At 44.2% G+C, this 16,461-nt stretch overlaps 1 protein-coding gene across 1 annotated transcript in view; it reads right to left on the reverse strand.

Moving 5' to 3' along the window:
* Positions 1-16,461, reverse strand: part of ALS2CL (ALS2 C-terminal like) — an 81,098-nt gene that overhangs the window by 38,360 nt on the left and 26,277 nt on the right. Inside the window, exons 7-12 of the mRNA XM_063452825.1 lie at positions 14,773-14,901; positions 12,226-12,345; positions 12,063-12,139; positions 11,321-11,387; positions 9,184-9,380; positions 8,231-8,296 (exon numbers count right to left, since the gene is read on the reverse strand). Of these exons, the coding sequence (XP_063308895.1) occupies positions 8,231-8,296; positions 9,184-9,380; positions 11,321-11,387; positions 12,063-12,139; positions 12,226-12,345; positions 14,773-14,901 (656 nt within the window). The remainder of the gene's footprint in view (positions 1-8,230; positions 8,297-9,183; positions 9,381-11,320; positions 11,388-12,062; positions 12,140-12,225; positions 12,346-14,772; positions 14,902-16,461) is intronic.

The following is a 16,461-nucleotide window of genomic DNA, read 5'->3' on the forward strand; positions in this document are numbered from 1 at the left end:
AAGAGGTTCTGCGGCAGCTGGCCGTCCTGCAAGCATTACATTAAACAGCTGTTCCCCATGCAGCCACAGGTGGCGTTGTGCTGGGAGACTGTGATTACTCTTCACTTCCTCCCAGCCTACAGAGCAGCGCATGGGGGAGAGAGGAGGAGGCATGATTTAATCTTTAATAAATCCTCTAAGCAAACCTTTATAAATTTGGGGGGATCAGCTCTGTTTCCACAGTTTATTGGTGTTTACTCTCATCTCATGGGGTGGGCAAGCTGTGCGGTCACGCAGGGTGCCATGACAACAGAGGCGCCCGGCGGCCAACACAGCTCACAAGTTGGGTACACCAGCATATTTAATTTAAACGATTCGCTGGTGGTCCACTGGTGCGCACCAGCAGTAGGTGCAGTCAGATCATATCCTCTCCCTCGTGGTTCCGGCGCTCAGTTAGTGAGTCAGAGCACAGGCTCAGAGATTCTCAGCCTGTGCTCTGACAACATGGAAAATCAGAGCAGTGAAGGAGCGGGTATGGCAAAGAGCTACTGATTAGCATAACATCAATATCCGTTATAAAACCAGAAAAAGGTGGGCATGGATGGTGAACTGATTTGGTGGCGCAATGGGCCACTTGACTGGTTTTGCCCCCCAGGCCTAAGGCTGCCAGCCCTCCCCTGTGTATAAGACAAAGTACTAAAAATGGAAAATGCCCAAGACCATAACGGACAGACCATCGGGCAAGACCACCACATGTGTATATAGGACCCTATATGGGTTCCACATCTCCAACATGTGGGGTCATAGTTCTCATACATCTTAGCAATTCTTGCTGGGGTGAAATACCATTTAAAGAGAAGTTTGAAATGGCATTCCACCAAATTCAAACAGTGGACATGTTTCGCCACATGAGTCAATGAAATACACCAGTCCGTTTCGGAAATAACCATTTGAAGCTCCTGTTCCCATGTTTTAATAATCTTATAAGGAGTGACATTCAAAGAATCCATCACCTGGTTGGTGATGGACCTTATGGAACCTTATTTAAAGATTTATAATCGAAAATGTGTTCTAATTGAATTGACAGTGGAGAGGAACTCTTTAGGACATTTTTATCGATGTAATTTTTTATTCGAAGGTAAGTAAAAATTTCCCACCGAGAGATATGTAAATTGTCCACAATCTGTTGGAATGGTAATATATTATCAGCTATCATAAGATCAGAGATTCTGATCTTGTCCGTGTCTGCCCAATGGCTTAATGAAAGATCTTCAATATTTAACTCTAATAACCTAAGTCTAGACGATCTGGGAATACGATGACAAAAACCCAGAATTTTTACATGTATTTCAAATGTTGAAGTGGTCTGGGTGCAGTGTCCCTGTCCCACTTAGTCCTGCAATGTAAATCACTGCAGTTTTTGAGAAATAATTACATTGTAGGACTAGGACTGGCTTAATCAGACAGCCACTAGAGGCAACTGGCTTTTCGTCACCTGACTCTGGACATTCTCACGCTCTGCATGAGGACATCCGGCGTCACTAAAATTGAAGCAATGCTTTCCTATGTGGAGGGCCTAATGCACTCAGATGAGGTCGGGGAGGCCGAGCACCAACTCAGCTCCAAGGAAAAATTGGCGCTGGCATTGGGCAATGTTACGGTACCACCTTCCGAGCTCCAGACACAGTCGTTAGTCACTTGTATTCCCGGTTCCCCCAATAACGAGACCAAGCTCCATTATGAGGGTAAAACATGAACTGAGGACTGGAACAGCCAGCCTGCCTTTTATTTGCATTTCACACACACAGGCCACACCCAAGGGGAGGCATAAAACAACCACTGGCATCGATGGTACATCCCACACATTCCCTCCCCTTGGTGTGACACATAATCTTATTATACAGGCAGTTTAGAATATATTTTTATACAACTTTCATAACTCCAAATCCATCCATCATATTCACATAAAAGGCACATATTCAGATTCAGCATACTTAAATCATAAACAGTCTCAAAAATCACACCAATCCCTCCAGTGAATCCAAAGTTACTCGAATGTCTATTTATGACCGACCGCAGCTACCGTTTCGTGCCCAAAAGAGTTCCCTGGATTCGGGCTATACGGTCAGTCACTTGTTGGCCTAAAAATGTCTACGTCCTGTTCGAAGTGGATCGGTACTTCGACTACGTTGTACTGTCGAAGTATCGTCGATAGTACGGGTCGGCGGATTCGAAGGTAAAATGGCCGCCGCCACGTGGCCCTTTGTCCGATGTCGGCCACCACGAGGCTTTGATAGCTTTAGCGCTTCGTTGGTTTTGGCTGTATTCGAACTGTTAGTTGTGCAAAGTCACAACTCTCCGCAGGATCTCTCAGGGACCATGAGTACTGGGCAAATCAGACGAACCCAATAGGTTTAGTCCAGCGGGATGGGTCTGTCACATGGCTCCCTCCTTGTGGAACACTCCGGCAGACCCGGCTTGACCCTGTGGCGGGTCAACTTGGGGATGACCGGACTTAGAGAGAATAGGGACGTCTATTTGCCGGGATAACCCATCCGCATTCCCATTCTGCTTACCGGGTCGGTAGCTGATAGTGAAATTATAAGGCTGCAAGGCCAAACTCCACCTCAGCAGTCTGCCATTGTCCCCAGAGACCCGGTTAAGCCAGACGAGGGGGTTGTGGTCTGTTACGAGGGAAAATTCTTGTCCGTATAGGTAGGGGCTCAGTTTCTTCAGTGCCCAGACCAGGGCTAAACACTCTTTCTCTACTGCCGCATAACTCACTTCTCGAGGTAGTAACTTTCTGCTGAGATATGCGACAGGGTGTTCTCCGCCATCCTCCCCGACCTGGCTCAGCACAGCCCCCAGTCCATACATGGAAGCGTCTGTGTGGACAAGAAAACGTTTGTTAGGGACTGGGGCAGCCAGGACAGGGGCATTCACAAGAGCCTGCTTCAGGGCTTGAAACGCGGCTTCACAAGCTGGAGACCACAGGACCTGTCTAGGTAAATTCTTTTTAGTCAAATCAGTTAGGGGCTTGGCAATCGTACTGTAGTCGGGGACAAAACGTCGATAGTAACCCGCTGTCCCTAGGAAGGCAAGTACTTGGGTCTTGGTGATAGGTGTGGGCCAGTTAGCTACTGCTTCCACCTTGGCCGGTTCGGGTCTCTGGCTCCCACAACCCACCCGGTGACCCAAGTACTGCACTTCTGCCATGCCTAAATGGCACTTGTCTGGTTTCAGAGTCAGGCCGGCGGCCCGAATCTTGTCCAGCACTACCCCTACGTGTACTAGGTGGTCTTCCCAAGACTCACTGTAAACCGCGATGTCGTCCAGGTATGCACATGCAAATCCCTGGAAGCCATCTAGGAGCCTATCCACCATACGCTGGAAGGTAGCCGGAGCGTTCTTCATCCCGAATGGCATAACCCTAAACTGGTATAGGCCAAACGGGGTGACGAAGGCCGACTTGGGGATAGCATCCTCGGCCAGGGGGATCTGCCAGTACCCTTTACATAGGTCAATGGTGGTCAGGTAGCGCCCCCTGGCAATGCGGTCTAATAACTCGTCTATCCGGGGCATCGGGTAGGCGTCCGTGGTAGTCCGCTCGTTGAGCCGCCTGTAATCCACACAGAACCGGGTGGTCCCATCTTTCTTGGGTACTAGGACTACGGGCGACGCCCACGGACTATCGGAGTGCTCAATAACCCCCAGCCGGGTCATCTCCTGTATCTCCTTCCGCATTCCTTCTCGGACTGCTTCCGGGATGCGGTATGGAGGTTGTCGTAGGGGGTTCTGTCCGGGTGTCTCGACCTTGTGTATAGCTAGTGGGGTGTACCCTGGTTCTTGGGAGAAGGTCGCCTGCTTCTCCCACAGAAGCTGTCTTGCCTGGGTTTTCTCGGCCGGGCTTAGTCGGTCACCTAACTGTACGAGGCTAGTAAGGTCGGTCTGGGGATCCCTTTCTAACAGGTCCGGTAAAGGTAAGTTCTCGGTGTCGTCGGTAGCTGGGGCACAAACTGCTGCAACATCTTCGGGTCGTTCCTGATACTCCTTGAGCATGTTCACATGAAAGGATCGTTGTACCCTTTCATCCGAACAGCTGGCTATGAGATAGGTAGTATCGCATACCTGAGCTAACACCTTGTACGGGCCCTGCCAAGATGCTTGCATCTTGTTTGCCTTCACAGGTTTGAGCACTAGGACCTTCTGCCCAACCTGGAAGACCCGCTGTCGAGCACCCCGATCGTACCATCGTTTCTGTTTCCCCTGGGCCGCCCGGAGATTTTCCCTTACCATCAGGGATAGTTTCTCCATACGGTCCCGGAGTTCCAGCACATACGGTACTATGGGGGTCCCTTCTTGCTCTGTCTCCCCCTCCCAGTGTCCTCTAATGAGATCTAGGGGTCCACGAACCCTTCTCCCATAGAGTAACTCAAAGGGGGAGAACCCAGTTGATTCCTGGGGCACCTCTCTGTATGCAAATAGCAGATGAGGCAGGAATCGCTCCCAGTCTCTGCAAGTGTCAGTAAAGGTCCTCAGCATCTGTTTGAGGGTACCATTAAATCGCTCGCAGAGACCGTTAGTCTGTGGGTGATAGGGTGAACTAAGTAGCGGGTTGATGCCGCACACCTTCCACAGCTGCTGGGTGAGCACAGCGGTAAATTGGGTTCCCTGATCCGAGAGGATCTCCTGCGGGAACCCGACCCTAGTAAAGACTTTAACCAGGGCATCAGCAACCGTCTCTGCCTCTATATTGGACAGCGCTACTGCCTCTGGGTAACGGGTGGCGTAGTCTACCACAGTAAGAATATATTTCTTACCGGATGGACTAGCCCTGGCCAGTGGACCCACAATGTCAACGGCTATGCGGGAAAAAGGCTCTCCAATGATAGGCATCGGCTGTAGCCTAGCTTTTGGATGATCTCCCCGCTTACCTACCCGTTGACAAGTGTCGCACGTGCTACAATACATCCGCACATCTCGGTTAAAATTGGGCCAGAAAAAGTTTTGGGTGATTCTATGAGCTGTGCGGTGGGAACCTAGATGACCTGCTAAGGGCACGTCATGCCCAATCCGCAGAATCTCCTGCCGATACTTTGCAGGTACTACTAGTTGTCGCTTCTGCGAAGGGGCATTCGGTTTCGGGGAAGGTTTCGGGATCCTGTACAGCCTATCCCCCACCCACTCGTAGTGTTCCCCACCTACTCCTTCTTCCCCAGCGTCGGCCCTGGCTCTGTACTTGGCTAACGTCGGGTCCTCCCTAGTTTCTTTCCCGTACATCTCTGGGGTATCCCAGCCGAACGGGGCCTGGTCTAAGGTACAAGTCGGGGTAGAGAGTCTTACCTGGGTCTCAACAGCAGGTGGGCCGGCCTCAGTGGCACGGGTCTGGGCACGGGTCGTAACAGCGTCCACTGCAGCGGGGCCCATGGGAGCAAAGGCCGAAACCAGGGGGGCCAAGTCGTTGCCAAGAAGAACATCAGCGGGTAAATCCTTAATGACCCCCACATTCACGTGTCTAGCGCCCACTCCCCAATCCAAATGTACCCGGGCCACGGGTAGACGAAATACTGCACCCCCGGCTACTCGTACTGCCACGGTATCCCCGGTATGTTGCGCTTCGGACACTAGGTGCTTTTGGAGCAAAGTCAGGGTTGCACCAGTGTCTCGTAGCCCACTGGCTTCCTTTCCGTTGACCTTTACACTCTGTCTGTGGTGTTGTCGATTGTCCTGGTGGGCAGCCTGAACAGGGTCTGCCTCATGTAATATGCCCCAGCATTCCTCTTCCTCTACACAGTGGACGGCTGGAAGAGGTGCTGGGGAAGGGGCCCCCGTGGGTTTCCTCCAGGACTGGTTCCTGTTGGCACGGTTCATCGGGCACTCCTGTCGCCTGTGCCCTAGCTGATTGCACAGGAAGCACCGAAGGGGTTCAGAGTACTCTCGGGCGTTAAACCGGGGTGGACGTTGGTACTGGGCAGCCGGAGGGGGTGCGGATGGTCTGTTTATGGGAGGCTGATACGTGGCAGCGGCTGGTTGGTATTCCGCTCTGGCTGTGGCCTTGGTGATGGAATTGTCCAGTCTGCGAGCGTCAGTGTACTCGTCGGCCAAGCGAGCCGCCTCGTGTAGAGTGGAAGGCTTACGGTCTCGTACCCACTCTCTGACCCCTGTCGGCAATTTGTCGAAACAATGTTCCAATAAAAACATCTGCAGCACCTCTTCTCCCGACACCGCCTGGCACCCTGCCATCCAGTGGGCGGCTGTGCGATGTACCTTGCAGGCCCATTCCACGTATGAGTCCCCAGTTGTTTTTGCAGTGTCCCGGAACCTCCTCCGGTATGCCTCGGGTGTAACGGCATACCGGGCAAGTAAAGCTTCCCGGACGGTAACATAATCCCCGATCTCCTCATCCGGAATAGCCCGAAAAGCGTCGTTGGCCCGGCCGGATAACTTGCCGGACAGTATAGCAACCCAGTCTGCCGGGGGTACCTTGTGCAGAGCACATTGCCGCTCAAAATCCGCAAGGTACCCGTCAATCTCTCCTTCGGTCTCACTGAAGGCTTTGAAGGCCGCAAACGGCACTTTCTGTTTGTCCCCCGGGTTTGCTGTGACTGGGGCCGCTGCAGTACCGTTTTGGCGTAGCAGGCTGGCCTCCACAGCGGCTTGAACCTGGGTGACGATCTCCGCGGAGGGGTTGGGGCCATAATGGGCCAGCCGAATTTTTACCGCCCGGTCAAACCTTGCCTCCTCGGGGGTTCTGTCGTCTGGGCTGGGTCCATTGGTTCCCTCTGCCGCTGGTACTCCATCCATTTCCAGCAATAAAGCAATAATGTCCCTCTTCTTGAGGTTACTGGCCTGTCCGCCCCTTTGTTCCAATAAGTCTTTTAAGGTAGCTCTTCTCAGGTTTTGGTATTGTAGTTCCATTTTATTCTTGGTCGTAGCGGTTTCTTTGGGCGTTGAAGATCATCCCGTCGCTTGCCACCAGTTGTTACGGTACCACCTTCCGAGCTCCAGACACAGTCGTTAGTCACTTGTATTCCCGGTTCCCCCAATAACGAGACCAAGCTCCATTATGAGGGTAAAACATGAACTGAGGACTGGAACAGCCAGCCTGCCTTTTATTTGCATTTCACACACACAGGCCACACCCAAGGGGAGGCATAAAACAACCACTGGCATCGATGGTACATCCCACACATTCCCTCCCCTTGGTGTGACACATAATCTTATTATACAGGCAGTTTAGAATATATTTTTATACAACTTTCATAACTCCAAATCCATCCATCATATTCACATAAAAGGCACATATTCAGATTCAGCATACTTAAATCATAAACAGTCTCAAAAATCACACCAATCCCTCCAGTGAATCCAAAGTTACTCGAATGTCTATTTATGACCGACCGCAGCTACCGTTTCGTGCCCAAAAGAGTTCCCTGGATTCGGGCTATACGGTCGGTCACTTGTTGGCCTAAAAATGTCTACGTCCTGTTCGAAGTGGATCGGTACTTCGACTACGTTGTACTGTCGAAGTATCGTCGATAGTACGGGTCGGCGGATTCGAAGGTAAAATGGCCGCCGCCACGTGGCCCTTTGTCCGATGTCGGCCACCACGAGGCTTTGATAGCTTTAGCGCTTCGTTGGTTTTGGCTGTATTCGAACTGTTAGTTGTGCAAAGTCACAACTCTCCGCAGGATCTCTCAGGGACCATGAGTACTGGGCAAATCAGACGAACCCAATAGGTTTAGTCCAGCGGGATGGGTCTGTCACAGGCAAGTACACAAAGTTGTTTTTATCCTTTTATAAGATGGGGTGGGAGGTACGAGGGAGGGGGCAACCAGAGGGTTCTATAGCGTAAGGAATAAAACGTTGTATTTCTTACCGTATAGGTTACCTTTAAGCAGAGGTGGATTAATAGTCCAAGTGACAAACCAACACAAGGCCACTGCTTTTACGAAGTGATATTAATGGGATTATATACTAAAGTGCTATTTGTAGATAATCTGAATGGAGACATTTAGACTAAAATAGCCAACACTAGGACTAGAGCTAAATTTATTCATTGGTTCAGATGAGCTATTTTTGGCTGAATAAGTCGCTTTGTTTCAGTTAATTTTGTTGCAAGGTCTTTCAGTGACAATATTTTTGATAGTGTGTTACTTCTTTATTTCTTTATTTTTGAAACAAACAAAAAAAAAAGGTATAAAAATAAATAGCTAACATTTGGATTTATTGTTAAAATTCATGATCTTACCCATTTTCTTGACCCAATTGGAAATCTCCAACGTGATTCCGTCCATCCGGCCATTTCAGCGTGCCCCTGGATGGATGGAACGAGAAATGCAAATTAACAACTGGAGCTCAATATTGCACAAATTCTGTTCAGCTGGTACAAACACATGTAATTCCAATAAACCTACGTCTGAATGAATTCATCTGTCCAGGATTTACCTGTGGAGTCTCATTGAATAAGAGTGATAATAGGTATATATGACAAAGGTCATCTCTTGTGTTCTTGCATAAAGGGACGCTATAGTCACCAAAACAAATTTAGCTTAATGAAGCAGTTTTGGTGTATAGATCATTCCCCTGAGGTCTCACTGCTCAACACTTTGCCTGGAGTTAAATCACTTTTGTTTCTGTTAATGCAGCCCTAGACACACTTCCCTTGGCTGTGACTGACACAGCCTGCTTTAAAAAAAATGGTTTCAATTTTAATCAGGAGTGAGAACACAGTGGGTTTACTTGACATTTTTTATCTTCTGCTCTGTAAATTTAACTTCAATCTCCCTTCCCTTCCTCCTTCCCCCCCCCCCCCCCCCCCCACACGTCTTCTGCAGGGTCTAGCAGGCTATTAACAGAACTAGCGATAATAAATTCTAAATTAAACAGAACTTGCAATAAAAGAGGGTTAAACATCTTTTGTTACAGGAAGTGTTTAGGAAGGATGTGTAAGTCACATGCAGGGAGGTGTGGCAATGGCTGCATAAACAAAGTGATTTAACTCCTAAATGGCAGATAATTAGTCAGTGAGGCTTCAGGGGCAGTGATCTAAAACACCAAAACCACTTGATTAGGCAAAAATAGTTTCTGTGTTTATAGTGCCCCTTTAATCTAATTTCTACAGTCCGTGAGAGCATTTAGGAACCCATGTTAGCACAGAACTCACATCTTATGGGTTACTTTTAATAAAAACACGTTACTCACTTTCCGTCAGGCTTTCCCCAGGACATGTCTCCATGATAGGTCGCATTTTTAAATCTGCCTTCATTCTTGTAGGTATACGTAGACATGCGACTTGTCGGAGGGTTGCTTGTTTCTCCAGCCTTCCCCCAGAGAGGAAAATTCCTGTGTCCGATCAGCCTCTGCTGAATCAGTTGGTTGAGTTTCCATTGCCATACAGCCTACATGCAAACAAACAAACAAATAAAAATACCAACATGGTGCATTGAGCTCGAGAATTTTGCACATTTGTCCATTTTATTTCACTCGTCCAGATCGGAGAAGATATGCCTTCTAACATAAGGGGATTATTTACTAAACAGCACATTTTGGTGACTTGAGAATCAAGTTCCAAATTCAGGCTGAAAATTTCCAAGTTAAGAAAACAAAACTTGAATTCAGATAAATTCCAGTCCCGATATTTGGCCTTAGTTTTGAAACTCAGGAGTTCCCCTACTGCTTGCATTGTAATAAAATCTAAGAGGAGGGAGACCAGAGGTTTATTACGATAAATAGACGGTTAGTTCCTGTTGTTTTTCCCTTTGACGGTCAGTGATGCAGATACAAGGTGGAATGCTCTATAAAATTAAGTTGTTAGACAATGGAAAACCTGTGAGCCAAACAATATGTGAAGTTATGACCGAGCAATCTTTGTTTGATCAAGGATCCAGTCTTCTTTTAGAAAAATATATTTATATCTCCCATGTAATCCACGTAATCAGGTCCGCTAACTATGTGTCATTTAGAAACTCATTATTTTGTTATCAAAAATCTCTTGTTTCTGTAAATTCCTTGACTATATTTATATTATTTTTCAGATTAGGTTTAATCCTAATGAATGTACTTTTTCTCCATAATTACACTTATCACAAAATCTAAATTATTTCGTGAAAGCGGCTTTATTTTTAATACAGCTACTAATATAATCTCTTCTTCGAATTCCTCCTTAATGAAGGTTTAAATTTGGAAGCTGACTTCCCAGTGCAGTAATAAATGTCAAAAGAGAACTCATATGACAGAAGTTATTTTTCTTTATTGTTTTTTTTAAGCTTTTACAGGGACCAACTTGTAAAGGCTCCTGTTTAATCCTACTAGCTCCAGATAGCATTACGCACTTATCTGGCAATCATAGGGTCAATTTAACATTAGTCATAACTAGAATGTCAAAAATAACAATTTAAACTAAATCTGGAAAAACCAGTTTATCCACCTTAAGAATATACAGGAGACATGGGGAATTCACCCACGAATACAAACAAAACTGTATTGTTTAAGTGGAGATGCTTGTTTTGTATTTACTATCACTTTGAGGATACAATCAGTGAAATACATTGACAAAACAGCAGACTTGACAACGGCCTCATTGTGAGCCCAAGACGTCTTTCATTTGTGCCATGATCTTATACCACGATTTTTGGAGATTGTGCCATGTCCTGTTTGTGCGAGCACCGACCAGAGTTGAATATCGATCTGGTGCGGTCACTATCTTTCATATTGTAAAATAAAGAAATCACAACTGCTAAAAATAATAGAATCATGGATAATGTATAAAAAATGTCAAAGAAGTAAAATCAGTTTGATTAGAATGAGGACTGTGTAAGGAGATGATGTATAAGAAAGTATGTATTTGACAACTGTCATTAAACTCAATAAAGATGACAATCTAACATTCTGAACTTTGTCCCTGATCAACGCCCTCCTAGCGTGAACGCCCTCCCTTGCACAAAGCGAACACTAACAAAACATTCTAATCCACAAATACCAGCTTAATCTTTTTATTTCTGATTCTGCAACTTGTGTTTATTTCTGACAGCTGAGCAGTTATTTTCGCTATGAGATTCCTGCGAAGCAAAAAGTGACAACACTCACTTCGAGGAAATTTCTTCTGCTAGTGATTAATGACCTGATAGCATACTTTGTGGATAGAATCATCTAGATACATTTTGGATGAGTTTTTGCTTTTATGCAGATTAAAAAAAATGAATATAATGAAACAAGAGACTTTATTTATAATATTGTGTATACTGTAACAATCCGTGTCAAACTTGTCTGATGGTAAATCTCTGATCTGTGGTCAAAGTGTCCTGTAATTGTCACTATCATATTTATTAATTTAACAAACCTGATTTTGAGGTTCTCTGGAAGTAAGCACGAATTCCTCCTCTGGAGTGATGATCTGCAACGGGTGGCTGTAGAAAAGTTAATAGATGGGTTAATCCTACAGCCAAGTTATGGCAATACACGTACACTCATATACACACACACACACACACACACACACACACAGGCAACGTACGGAATATGTAGCACACTCACTCAGTCACTACACACCGGCTTCAAAGCTCACAAAATGCAATAGGTTTTTTTTGTTTGTTTTTTTAATCACCTGACTTTGTTGACGCCTATGTGCCCCATTCAAACACCCTAATGCCTGCTCTTAGAAGATTAACCCACTAACTTTGGAAATCCTTCTTCCAGAGGCTCTCTGCAGTGTAAGAGTAAAGAGGACAGTGGAATGAGGCACCTGTGTGATAGGGAGGGTTATAAAAGCAATGTAGTTTTCCCTGGAGTTGCCTAGTCTCTCAATATCCACTTAACTAAGTACACTTCCTCATGAATGCAGTAGTCAGACCGTAAAGTTCTAAATGGAATACAAAATATAGAAAGTTGCGTCAATATCCTGGTGGTATTATCTGGGGACTAAACGGATGCGCCAAACATCAGACAAGACTCATGCCCTCCACTGTCTGATAATGGTCCTGTAAAAAGACCGAATTGAACTCAGAAACATTTCGTCTATGGAAAACTGGAATTACTTGAAATGTACGTGTAAGTATTGCGGATTAGAATGTGTCGATACTCACTTGTTTTGATAATAGGTCTGCTTTGTCGAGGAACATAACCAAACGGTCTTTAAATCACAGATGTGAGTTTCAATCCCCTAACGGCCCAAATCAAGAAGAAAACAACGTATTATATGGCGTCACAACACTTAATGTCAGCGATAAAATTAGCAATGATACATACCTGAAGAAATACCAAAGAGTCATCAAAGAGAAGGATTCGGTCGTATCTGCCCAAAGTGACAGCTATCTGGACATTTTTGCTATCTTCTTGTAGTCTGCGATCTGGAGTACACAGAGCTGCCTGTAAGATAAATAGATCAGTTGTACATAGGTAGCAACTGCAACATAATGATATCAGGTTTTACCAGAGTTTCAGAATCTCACATTATTCCAAAACTTAAATAGGACTTACAATCAGGTATAAACTTATCAAAGCAGTTATAGCTGGGGAGATAGAATTTTGTCTCATTAGTTGCTGCCCACTTAATTTCTGCAATACTCTGTAGCAACCTTTGTAGGTTAGATTTTGCGGCTGCATTTAGGGAAGGCCTGGAGCCAGGGCCGGCGCTACCATAAGGCGGCCCAGGCGGCCGCCTTAGGGCGCACCGGCCCTGGGGGCGCAAAACCAGGCGGACCGGAAGGAGGGAAGCGCACTGCGCTCCCCTTTATCCGGCTACTACTTGTAGCGTGGCCGAGCGCAGCCCTTACCGTTCCGCCTGCAGATCCCAGCCTCCGCCCGCCCACCTCCTACCCTGCTGTCTGCCGCAGGCTGTGTGGAAGGGGCGGGGATATGACATCATATCCCTGCTCCCTGTGGATCACACAGCGTGGCTGGCGCACAGTGATGAGGCTGCGCTGCAGGACAGGACTCCAAGGAGCCGGACAGCATGCACCCCAGGGACACGCTTTAACAGATGTAAGTATGTAATTTTGTATGTATGCATGCATGTATGTTTGTTTGTATGTAACTAATACAGAGTAATGGGGAAGAAAACTAGGGCTTAAATGGCTAAATGTATTTTTACATTGCTTTGTAATAAAAAAAGGAAATGAAGACTGTGTAAACATGGTGTTGAAATAAAAGAGGTTTACATTTTCGGAATGAGAAATTATGGATACATTTTAAACATCTGTTGAATATTGCTGAAGGAAAAAAAAAAAGTACATTACTGTACAATATACATTTGTGAATAAAGCTAAACTATTACCTTTATAATAAACACAATATATACCATTGAAACACATAGGAAAGTGCTTCAAGTTAGGTTTAGAAGTATAGTATAATGTGGAAAAAAATGATTAAGATTTTTTGTTGCTTAAAAAATCATAATATTCCAGTCCTAAACCACATCTATTTTGATTGTATGTTTGTCTCTGAATGTCTATATATATGTCTCTGTATTCATGTATGTAACTGTATGCCTTTATGTTTCTGTATGTATGTATGTATGTATGTGTCTGTATGTATGTGCCTGAATGTCTTTGTATGTATGTTTCTGTATGTCTGTCTGTATGTATGTATCTGTATGACGGTATGCCTCTGTATGTATGTATGTGTCTGCATGCCTGTATGTCTTGTACGTATGTTTCTGTATGTCTCTGTATGCATGTATGTAACTGGATGTATGTTTGTCTCTGAATGTCTGTATATATGTCTCTGTATGCATGCATGTAACTGTATGCCTTTATGTCTCTGTATGTGTGTGTGTGTGTGTCTCTGTATGCCTGTATGTCTTTGTATGCATTTTTCTGTATGTATGTATGTGTCTGTATGACGGTATGCCTCTGTATGCATGTATGTCTCAGCTTGTATGTCTCTGACTGTATGTCTCTGTATGATTATTTCTGTCTTTGTATGCCAGTGTACCTGTATGACTTTGACTGTGTGACTGAAAAATGATGCCTGTGTGCCTGTGGCTTGGGAGGAAAGACACACAGGTGAAGATGCATTTTTTTATTTTTTAATGAGGGTTGGGGGCGCCAAAATGCATCTTCGCCTGTGTAACTAAAAATCCTAGCACCGGCCCTGCCTGGAGCACATTACAGGGATTCACTCCATGCTGCAATAGCGGCTCACATTGTTCTGCAGATTCTTAGTGTAATTGTACTTTTTCTGTATGACATTACACCCACATATTGACGTATTTTTACATTAAAGCTGCATTTCAGAGAGGCTTCAGGTTCCTCAGAAACTCTCCCCAGCAGAATATTTCACTGTTTTAATTTACATATTTTTGTCACACATACTGTATGTGAGGAAATGATATTTCTGATTGTACGTCAATGTCACAGAACCAGTCTGATTTTGTAGAATCTCAAAGCTAAATGTATACCTGAAGCTGAAGTGTTTTAGGTTTTTTTTGAACGTTCCTTTATAACCCATACTTTCTAGATCCTCATAATGACCGTAAATGGTGAAGCACCACAGAAGCCAATGATAAAATGAGATTAACAGGCCTCTACACTAAACTGAGAATTCAAAGTGAATTAAAGGAAATTTCACATTTCAGGTCAATATCGCTGATCTGGAAAGATTCACTAGGCCAGCAATGCTTTCAATTCAGCTACTATGACCTTAAAATGTAAAATTCACTTTGAATTCTCACTTTTGTGAGTAACCCTATAATTTTTTTTTTAAGAACATTATTATTGTACCTTCTCCTTTAAATAAATATAATATTTTTTTTAGCAGTAAATATAAACGTGCAGTTCTTTTCATACCACTTACTGTTAATTTGCTTGATAAAGACACCCATAGCATTTTTGTCTGAAAGGCTTCATCTAAAATCTGACTGATATATTTTTGCAGATTTACAAACGTATTCAGCGAGTCTAACGATGAGGTTTCTCCACTCTCCTAAAACATAAAAAAAAAAGTATTACTGAATATCATACATTCCTTGAGAAAACATCCTTATCAGAATCCTGTGTGAATGAAAAATATCCCTAAAACATACGCAGTCACTTTAACCCTCCAAGACAGGGGTTTCTTCACCTCTGGGCTAATTGTTTTATTTAAATGACTATTCTGTGAGGTACCAAATTATGAAACTTTATATTTATCTAAAGGATTAGCAACTACATAAAAAAAAATTAAATAGTGTAAAATGACAATAATTTAGGAATCCCTGAGCAGCAATATCTACATCAAATCTTCTTGCCAGTTTTCAAATGGTAGAACATTTATTTTTAACTAATATGGTAGCGCATGGGTCAAACATCACTTTCAAAGATGATTGTTCCCCTCGGGTACCTGAATATTTGTATCTCGCTTGTTCCTGGATGTGTAAAATAAAGACATGAAAAACAAAGAAATCCCAGTAAAAAGTGGTTTTGTTTTATCAGATGTGTGATATTAAACAGAGTGCCACAATCTGTTAAATATCACAAACTATGATGCTTTGGGTCTGATATTCTCACTGTGTGCCAATACACACAGCATTATGATCATACGCACATTTCCCAATTTGAGTCAGCATTTCAAAATAGAAGAAAAATGACATTTTCATATCCACTTTTTAGCTCCTGTATTTAGCAAGCTATTTCAGTGTGTTGCTTTTTTCCTAACAGATTTTCTCATAGCAAAACCTGCAAGAAAGCCACAAACTCAAAACGTAAATAAATAAAAAAAAAAAAAAACTACAAAATTTACTATACTTTAGTGTTTAATGAAAATGCTTTTTTTAAAATTGTTAGATGTCACAAGTAAAGTCATCCTGGTTCTCTGTTTAGAATATTTCACCTTTATAAAACACGGACAATCCAAAGCAATGGTGAATAACCACACAACACGAACCAAAACACATTATACACTCCAATCGAGGTACAAGATAGGTACACGGAAAGGTACACTAGAGTCAATCCCTACATTAAGGGACAAGGCAACCCTATTATGTTACGTTACATAAGGTTATATTTAATATTGTTTTTTCCAATGGTTACACCAGCACGATGTAATGAGGATTTCTAAAAAGAAAAATCCCCTGAAGGACCGAGACAATGATGACATCAAGCCTCATGAGAACTTGTTAAAGCATTTTTGTACAGTTAGCATGGATGTTAGTCCTTTGACTATGTTTCGTGGCTTCTGCGTAAGCCCGTGCAATGTTATCATATCACTTTGTCCGGCAGGATGCAAAAATAAAGTACTTAAAAAAATAAAATAAAACACGGAAACATTAGTATTATGCACCACGTGTCCCACGTAACCCAGAGTATACGCTCTATGTCAAGAAACGCATTGGGTGAGACCAGTGGTTCAGTTGTAAGAATGTCAGGTGGTCCTCTTTTCACATTGATTAGTTAGGAGGCTGCCGGCATTAGTTTAGAGATTACCTGCATGCAGATACTATGAACAAAACCCCCCAAAGCCTGGCGTAGATTGATAAATGTCAGGGAGGTACACCACAATACTCTC

This window comes from Pelobates fuscus, chromosome 4 (genome assembly GCF_036172605.1).
Source record: "Pelobates fuscus isolate aPelFus1 chromosome 4, aPelFus1.pri, whole genome shotgun sequence".
In the NCBI taxonomy this organism is placed as follows: domain Eukaryota; kingdom Metazoa; phylum Chordata; class Amphibia; order Anura; family Pelobatidae; genus Pelobates; species Pelobates fuscus.